The 9,197-nt window shown below is 45.3% G+C and overlaps 1 protein-coding gene across 2 annotated transcripts; it reads left to right on the top strand.

Annotated features, from left to right (window-relative positions):
• Positions 1–2,075: 2,075 nt before the first annotated feature.
• Positions 2,076–7,624, top strand: LOC117799262 (zinc finger MYND domain-containing protein 11-like). Of its 2 annotated transcripts, none has more exons than XM_034651730.1 (4): positions 2,076–2,223; positions 4,259–4,351; positions 6,435–6,522; positions 7,055–7,624. In XM_034651730.1, the coding sequence occupies exons 1-4, from the start codon at positions 2,179–2,181 to the stop codon at positions 7,171–7,173; spliced, it is 345 nt and encodes a 114-aa protein (XP_034507621.1). In that variant the 5' UTR covers positions 2,076–2,178; the 3' UTR covers positions 7,174–7,624. The 2 variants fall into 2 exon arrangements, with proteins under 2 accessions (XP_034507621.1, XP_034507620.1); XM_034651729.1 differs by having other exon boundaries at positions 7,052–7,614.
• The last annotated feature ends 1,573 nt before the right edge of the window (positions 7,625–9,197 follow it).

The raw sequence follows: 9,197 nt of genomic DNA, 5'->3' as shown, positions 1-9,197 counted from the left end.
CTGCAGGTGGTATTACAAGACTTGTGACCTGACGTAGGCTGGTGTTTTGAGTTTACACAGATTGTGATTTGATGTCAGACTGCTATTTGNAGTTTACACAGATTGTGATTTGGATAAGCAGTTTTAGTAGCACATCCAAAATGTTTTGGAGTTAACATGATAGAGCATGTAGCTGGAAGCTTTTGTTTTATTCTCCTCTGTTTTTAAGAGAATATAGGTTTCCCAGAAGGTGAGAAAAACGGAAGCCTTCTTGGCCTTTAACCCCTTCTCCTCCCTGATTCCGACAGTCGGTCAAGCTGTTCATTTAGTGTAGAGGGCAGTGCATGGGAGGATGTCCGTGTTGCAAGAATGTTTGTCCAAAATCAGGAATAGCTGACCATGCGTCCCCACCTGCCCCAAGAGCCCCTGCACACTCGTGCTTGCGGACGCACACCAGTGTCCTCCTCAGTGGTGCTGGCTTTCGGGAGGGAGCGCTGGTAGTTCTCATGTGTCGCTGTGGGTCTTGTGAAAAGTGAGGATCCACAGGCTACCCCAGAGTGCCCCCCCCCAAACCCAAGACTCCAAACCTGGAGTCCAGGAAATGTGCTCGTGTGGTAAGCTCCACACCCGTGCCACGGGTGCTCGGTCTTGGCCACGCGTCACGGCTACTGAGCAGCGAGCGAATGCTCGAGCAACAGATAAAGAGCACAGGGACCTTCCCTCAGAAATCTCAGTGTGTGCTCGCTGGTGAAGCCCAGCTGCGATCCACAGAAGTCCCACCAGTGTCTCTGGGTATGGACGGGCTTGAGAAACTGCTCTGTGATTGACATCGATTAGAAGCCGTGTGCACAGGTCATACAACCGTCGAGCACAACAGAAGCAGTGATCGTGCCAGAGTCCAGGTGAGAAGTGGAAAGAATGGGCCAGGGTTACTTCTTATGATTTTAAGTAATCTCTGCACGCATTGTGCGGCTCGAACTCACNACAGAAGCAGTGATCGTGCCAGAGTCCAGGTGAGAAGTGGAAAGAATGGGTCAGGGTTACTTCTTATGATTTTAAGTAATCTCTGCACGCATTGTGCAGCTCGAACTCAGGACCCCGAGATCAGGAGTTGCATGCTCTTCCAGCTGAGCCAGCCAGGTGCCCCGGGAAGGGACCACTTTAAACAGGAAGTGCGTGAAACCACATCTCCAGGAAAGAAAGTGTGCGTCTCTTTTCTATTCAGATGGCTTAGTGTTGCGTGTGTGGTAATCAGTTCACTCACTGAACTGAACAGTGAAGAATTCTGTTACCTGAGAAATGATCACTCCTGCCTCCAGTCTGCGACCATGGTAGGATGACTTCCTGCACGTACAGCTCTGTGGGAGCACTGACTCCCTGGGCCGAGGCCCGTTCTCTGGGGGCCTGGGGGGGTGAAGGTAGCCGGGGCGTCCTGGCCACACGTAGTCGGTTGTGCGCGGTGCGTCCTCCGTGGGGTGGGGGTCTGCCGGGGGGCCTCAGCCTCGACGGAGGAATGGGACATTCTTCTTTGTTTCCTCGCTGTCTAGAAATGACATGAAAGGGAGAACCCTTTCTTTTTCTCTTCACATGAATTTAGAGTTTCTGAGACATAAACTGAAGAACGTGATTAGTTGTTCAGGTCAGGCGGACAGAGATTGGAGTCGTTGCTGAACAAACCCCGTAACCCTTGAAAACATAAGTGGGTGTGCAGCTGCGCTGTACGAATTCATAGGTGACACGGGCTTTAATAACCTCTTAAATGAAGAATAATGTATGTCGAAATTCACCCTTCAATGTTAGTAATTTAAAATCTTCCCTAAAGGGTTTCAGCCAACTTTTTTTTTTTTGTAAAATAAATGATTCTACATCTTGTCATTATTATGTCATCATTTGTTTTATCTGAAAATGGTGGAAGTTCTAAATATCAAGAAAAAATGCATAATTCTGTGCGGTATTTTGTCAAATACAACCTAATACTTTCCATTTTATTGTCACATTAAATGCTATGCACGTTTCAAAGACTTCTTTGTATCAAATATATTGGAAACAGTGCATCTTTTGATACGATCTTTGCATACTGTAATCTTTTATATATTAAAGTTTTTTACATGAATACAGACCTGTAAATAATCACATTTTATATCTGGCCTGTTCTGTCTTTAACAGAGCATCAAGAAGAAGAACACCAACAAACAGGAGATGAGCACATACTTGCGGTTCATCGTCTCCCGCATGAAGGAGAGGGTAAGTCCTACGGAGGGCTCGGGGCCTCCCAGAGCGCGTTGCAGACCCNGCAGACCGGTCCCTTCCCGACCCGCGGGGAAGTGACACTGAACCACCGACGGCAGGAGGAAGGGTGCAGAGCGCTGCCGCCAGAGTGCCTCTGTCCATAAGAGGCTTGTTTCGTTTTGACGGCCCTTTCTTCAGCTGCATTAGATTAGATTGTCACTGGTTCTCTCTGCGGGTACATTTCTGTTGTTTCATCTTTTATTTTTCAAAAGCTTTAATTGAAGTGTAGTCGGCACACCGTGTTACGTAGCGGCAGGTGCACGACACCATGATTCGACGTTTGTGTACATGACTCATTGCTCACCAAGAAGAACGGTCACAGTGTTATGCCAGTAGTATCAGCTGTGTCCCCATGCTGTCCTTTGCGTCCCTGTGACTTACCTGTCTTGTAAGTGCAAGTCTGTACCTGTTCTGGTCCATCCCTAACCCTCCCCGTCTGGCAACCACCACTTTGTTCTCTGTACTTACGAGTTTATTTGGTTGCTTGGTTGGTTTTTTAGATCCCATGTACAAGTGAAATTATGTGATACTTGTCTTTTTCTGACTGGCTTATTTCACTTAGCATAATACTCTCTACTTCCATCCATGTCATTGCAAATGGCAAGATTTCATCCTTTCTGATGGCTGAGTGATATTCCGTTGTATATAAGGACCACACCTTCTTAATCCATTCGTCTGTTGAAGGACATCTCGGCTCCTTCCACAGTTTAGCTATTGTGGACAACGCTGCTATGAACATTGGGGTGCATATGGCCCTTCTCATCACTACGTCTGTATCTTTGGGGTAAATACCCAGTAGTGTATTGCTGGGTCATAGGGTAGCTCAGTTTTTAACTTTTTGAGGAACCTCCACACTGTTTTCCAGAGTGGCTGCCGCAGCTTACGTTCCCACCAACAGTGTAAGAGGGATCCCCTTTCTCCACATCCTCACCAACATCTGTCATTTCCTGTGTTGGTAATTTTAGCCATTCTGACTGGTGTGAGGTGGTGTCTCATTGTGGTTTTGATTTTTATTTCCTGATGCCGAGTGATGTGGAGCATTTGTTCATGTGTCTGTTACCCATTTGTACGTCTTCTTTGGAGAAGTGTCTGTTCATGTCTTCTTCCCATTTTTTAACTGGATTATTTGTTTTTCGGGTGTTGAGTTTGAGAAGTTCTTCATAGATTTTGGATACTAACTTCATCAGATATGTCATATGCAAATTTCTTCCCCCATTCCATAGGCTGCCTTTTAGTTTTGTTGCTTATTTCCTTTGCTGTGCAGAAGCTTTTTATCTTGATGAAGTCCCAAGTGTTCATTTTTGTTTTTGTTTCCCTTGCCTCAGAGGACATATCCAAAGAAATATTGCTAAGTTGATGTGCAAAAGTTTACTGCCTATGTTTTCTTCCATGATTTATATAGTTTCCGGTCTCACATTTGGGTCTTTACTCCATTTTGAGTTTATATTTATATATGGTATAAGAAAGTATCCAATTTTGGGACTCCTGGGTGGCTCTGTCAGTTAAGCCTTCACCTCAGGTCATGATCCCCTCCTGGGATCGAGCCCTGCATCGGGCTCCCTGCTTAGTGGGAAGTCTGCTGCTCCCTCTCCCTCTGCCCCTCCCCCCTGCTTGTGAGCTCTCTCTCTGTCAAATAAATAAATAAAATCTTAANGAGCTCGCTCTCTCTCTCTCTCAAATAAATAAATAAAATCTTAAAAAAAAAAAAAAGACCAAAAAGACAGTATCCAATTTTCCTAGCACCCGTTATGGAAGAGGAGATGGTCCTTTTGTTGTAGAAACATATTTTTACATTTTTAATTCATTTATCAAAATGAACATTTTCATTGATACTGTCTAAAATGAAGTGGAATTTTCCAAAATAATGGTTCCTTCTGTCAAAACCCTAAAATTGTCATGTTAAACTATATAGTATATGTACATTTTTCTGGTAAGTTCTGTTGTTTAGAAATTGTTTCACTTGTCTCTCTCCGGCTGTTTGACCTTTCAGGCCATAGACCTTAATAAGAAGGGCAAGGACAACAAGCACCCAATGTATCGAAGGCTGGTGCACTCGGCGGTCGATGTCCCAACCATCCAGGAGGTAAAGCCAGGCCCTCGGTCCTGTTTCTGATACACCCAGAGCTCCCAGGTGACTCAGCAGCTCCCAACTGCGTGTGACTCTGGTGCCGTTCCCCCGTCCTCTTCCTAAAACATAAAGGGCAGGGCCCCTGTCGGGCCATCACTGCTGCTCGATGCCCTGCATCTGCTCTGTGCACACATCAGGGGTCCTCTGTGAAAGGCCTGGTGTGAAGCCCCCTGTAGATCCCTGAGACTTGCTGATTACAGGAGAGGCAGTGTTATCAGGCCAGCTTCATGTCTGAGATTTGAGGATTCTCACCTGGACGGTTTCCTAGCTTGAACACCTGTACTCAGAGTCTCTCTCCAGGAAGCATTAGAGCATAGGACTAGAGTCCTGGGAAGAAACACAGTGAACTTGAACAACACAAAGATGATAACCAGAAAACTAGTCTTAGAGTTCTTAGTTTTACCTTTCCTAACCAAGGATTGTTGATGGGTTTGTTAATACGTAATTACAAGTTACAGTAAAACCCCATAGAGCATTTTAACACGTTTCCAGTTAGGGTGGCTGAATTACTAATTCTGTCATTTGACATGTCATTTTGAATGTAAGATCTCACGGTTGGCCATAGTAGCTAATAGGGAGGCCATAAGAATAATTTGAGGTCATTTTATGAGGTTCTTGGTCCCAGTGGCAGCTGGGAAGGACTAAAGCTGTAGTCCTTCAGTAGAAGGGGAGCGCACAGGAAGGTTGTTCCCTAGAACATGGCCAGCAGAGCCTGGAACGAAACAGGGAGTTTTCACTTGACCTCCTGCCTCCAGGTTTCGTGTCCTCAGGCAAAGCCTCTTTTCCTAAACCCGAATGTCTCTGAGGACGATGAAGAGCCTAGCTGCCCTTCCCGTTCCCCCCCCCACACACCCCTGCCTTTGCTCGGCTTCTTCCTCTCCCTGAGGGCACCTTCCACACTGCCCCTAGTCAGATCCTGTCTGATCTTAGAGAACACCAGCTGGGCTGATGGCATCTTGGCTTTGTGCTTAGCAAGTGCCGTCCATCAACAAACAGCACTGTAAGGAAAAGAGAGAGGAAGATGTGATTTATATCTTCAGGAGCTTGGAGTTCAGACCAAAGTCAAGGCCACTGTGGTGCAGACGTCAGAAATCACAGAGTTGCTTTGGGAATGCTGGGTGTGTGTCAGATCACTGGGGAGCTGTAGACCACGCCCGTGCCTGGGCGTACGGAGCCCAGTGCCATCAGAAATTCAGAGTGGGGCTCAGATGTATTTGTGAATACGCCCCGTGACCGTCGATGGCAGACAGGGGCAGGCATCTCCAGCAGGGGGTGTCCTGCACACCTTCTCGAAGGAAGGACAACTGGAGGGGGTCTCGGAGCATTTCAACAGAAAGGTGGGATCTTAGTGATTCTTTAGAGGCCTTTGTATTCTAAATTATTTTCAAGCTGATTTCCTAAAAGTGTCACCAGGATAAGAAAATGCCTCCCTGCTACTTCTAAGTAACTTTGCCATACGCTTCCTCCAAAAGCTTTTCCTCCCCTGCAAAACCCCTCAAATTCCCTACGTAATCCTTCTCTCTGGCAGCTTAAGGCAGAGCAGCAGAGAGCCCAGTGATGGAAATCCTCACATACAGCGTCTAGCCTAGGAAGAACCCTTGCATTGCCTTGGTGCATAGAGGAACACCTAGGACTTTATTTTAAAGTTGCTTGTAATTCAGTTCCTAGTCCCGCTTCAGAATTACAAATGTATCTTCGGGGTCGTGGTAAAGCGTCACAGAGGCTAACAGTTGTCTTTTTTTCAGTCCTTGTGCAAGTGTGTGGTACAGATGGCAGGTGTGTAGCTTGGGTCTCCCCAGCCACACTGACCCAGGCCCGCCTTCGTCACACGGCAGGCGGGGCTCAGCGGCAGCTTCGCGGGGTGGGTGGTGGCCCGACTGTAGTATTCCAGCTGCCAGCAGGCTCGTCCGGGTCCTCACACGTGTCGTGTCTGTGCTGTGGGACCCGGGAGCGGTTGTGGCGTCCATCCGGAAAGTTGTGCCGTGTCCCCGTGCTCTAACCCCGTTTGTGTAATACTGGACTGTGTCGCCCTGTGCAGAAGGTGAACGAAGGAAAGTACCGGAGTTACGAAGAATTCAAAGCGGATGCCCAGCTGCTTCTTCACAACACCGTGATTTTCTATGGAGGTTGAATGGTTTTTCTTTTCTGTGCATGTTTCTCCGTACCATTTACGTTCCATGTCGGGAAATACCTTTGATAAAAGATTGTTTAAAACATTAATAGTTTAATGATTTCTAAGTAATAATGTCAGGGTTTCAACTCAAACATATTTGGTAATATGGTTTTCGCTTATAAAAGTGCCTGGCTGAAAACTACAGCACACTAAATGATGAAAATTATTCCTTATGGTTTTAGATGTAAACTTAGTTGAGGGGCTTTTTATAAGCACTTTGATTTACTAAAGTCCCGTCACCCCAAGGGAAAGCAGGAGGCCAGTCTGTACCTAGGGGTTCAGCGCTCTGTTGAAAGCAACATGAAAGCTGCCCCTAAAATGTGGTTTTGCTGCCTGAACTCTATTTAAAATAGACATTTTTGTTTAACATGGTCCACATCCACTGCTGTTGCACTGAAAGAAGATGTAGATGTTTGTGTCACTTTGGATCGTCCTGTGTTTCTAGATTACTGGTAATAGGTCATCTCTGCCTTTAATTACAGCAGACAGCGAGCAGGCGGACATAGCACGGATGCTGTATAAGGACACCTGTCACGAGGTACCACCCCCTCCTTGTCATGAAGCACCTGCCACACTCCGGAGTGCCGCTCTTACATGCCTTTGACTTTGCTGTTTCCTTTCAATATAGTTTTATTTCCATGTTTGACATACATGGAAAATAATGCAAATGGGAAAATTTCTCCCAGAAAGCCTGGGAGCTAGGTTTAGTTGTTAAGTAATTTCTACAAAGGAAGTTGGTTTCCTCTTCTGTAACTGCTCTCAAGGGCATTGGTTCCATGAGGCAGGTGGGTGCGTGGCACTGGGCAGACACTCAATTAACGTTAGCCTCGTGCTCATTTTTAAATTGAAGCATAGTTGACATACAGTGTTGTATTAGCGTCAGGGTTCCAGGTCCACCCATCGCTGTGACCGACTGCATCCCCTGCTCGTCCCGGTGACTTACTACCTTTATAACTGACAGTCCCCTTCACCCCCCACCCCCACCCCTCTGGCAACCACCAGTTTGTTCTTTGTTTGTGAGCTGCTTTTATTTGTGCTGTTTGGTTGGTTGGTTTTTCAGATTCTACATCTGAGTGGAATCATATGGTATTTGTCTTTCTCTCACTGACTTATTTCACTCAGCGTAATACTCCCTAGCTCCATCCATGTCATTGCAGATGACAAGAGTTCGTGCATTTGGATGGCTGAGTAATACTCCATTGTTACATATATACACCACCTCTTCTTTATGGACACTTGAGCTGCTTCCACAGATTGGCTGTTGTAAATAACACTGCTGTAAACATCGCGGTGCATGTATCCCTTTGAATTAGTTTTTTGTATTCTTTGGGTAAATACTTAGTAGTGCAATTGCTGGATCACAGGGACGTTCTAGTTTTAACTTTTTGAGGAGCCTCCATACTCTTTTCCCGAGTTTGTGTTCCCACCAACAGTGTAAGAGGGCTCCCCTTTCTGCACATCCTCACAACATTTGTTGTTCCCTGTCTTGTTAATTTTAGCCGCTCTGACCAGTGTGACATTTTGATTTGTGATGTGGTTTTGATTTGCATTTCCTTGATGGCAGGTGATGTGGAGTATCTTTCATGTGTCTCTTCGCCATCCACATACCTTTGGAGAAATGTCTGTTCGTGTTTTCTTTTTTTAATAGGACTATTCGTTTTTGGGGTGTTGAGTTTTATAAGTTCTTTATAGATTTTGGATCCTAGCCCTTTATCTGTAGTGTCATTTGCATGTATCTTCTCCCATTCTGTGGGTTGTCTTTTGGTTTCGTTGACTGTTTCCCTTCCTCTGCAGAAGGTTTTATCTTGATGAAGTCCCAATAGTTTAGTTTTGCCTTTGTTTCCCTTGCCTTAGGAGATGTGTCTAGGAAGAAGTTGCTGCTGCTGAGGTCACAGAGGTTGCTGCCTGTGTTCTCTTTAGGATTTTGATGGATTCCTGTCTCACATTTCAGTTTTTCATCCATTTTGAGTTTATCTTTCTGTATAGTGTAAGAGAATTGTCCAGTTTCATTCTTCTGCATGTGGCTGTCCAGTTTTCCCAACACCGTTTGTTGAAGAGACTGTCTTTTTCCCATTGGATATTCTTTCCTGCTTTGTTGAAGATTGGTTGACCACAGAGTTGAGGGTCCATTTCTGGTTCTCTGCTCTGTTCCGTTGAGCTATGTGTCTGTTATTGTGCCAGTGTGCCATATACTCTCTTGATGATTACAGCTTTGTAATAGAGATTGAAGTACGGAATTGTGATGCTACCAGCTTTGGTTTTCTTTTTCAACAATCCCCTGCGATTGGGGGTCTTTTCTGGTTCCGTGCAAATNAACTTTAGGATTGTTTGTTCCAGCTCTGTGAAAAATGTTATGGCTATTTTGATAGGGATTGCATTAAATGTGTAGATTGCTTTGGGTCGTATAGACATTTTCACAATATCTGTTCTTCCAATCCATGAACATGGAATGCCTTTCCATTTCTTTGTGTCATCTTTCATTTCTCTGATCAGTGTTTTATAGTTTTCAGAGTATAGGTCTTTCACCTGTTTGGTCAGGCTTATTCCTAGATATCTTAACTGTTTTTGGTGTAATTGTGAATGGGATCGGTTCCTTAATTTCTCTTTCTTCTGCTTCATTATTGGTGT

Source organism: Ailuropoda melanoleuca, unplaced genomic scaffold (genome assembly GCF_002007445.2).
Source record: "Ailuropoda melanoleuca isolate Jingjing unplaced genomic scaffold, ASM200744v2 unplaced-scaffold4623, whole genome shotgun sequence".
Classification (NCBI taxonomy): domain Eukaryota; kingdom Metazoa; phylum Chordata; class Mammalia; order Carnivora; family Ursidae; genus Ailuropoda; species Ailuropoda melanoleuca.
Note: the sequence above shows the minus strand (reverse complement) of the source record. Positions and strands in the feature narration are given on the sequence as shown.

Excerpts from the sequence above, each read along its gene's own strand:
- LOC117799262 (XM_034651729.1), top strand. The coding sequence starts at position 2,179 with ATGAGCACATACTTGCGGTTCATCGTCTCCCGCATGAAGGAGAGG. Across the intron at positions 2,224-4,258 it reads TCTCCCGCATGAAGGAGAGG|GCCATAGACCTTAATAAGAA; the intron begins GTAAGTCCTACG and ends TTGACCTTTCAG. Across the intron at positions 4,352-6,434 it reads ATGTCCCAACCATCCAGGAG|AAGGTGAACGAAGGAAAGTA; the intron begins GTAAAGCCAGGC and ends CGCCCTGTGCAG.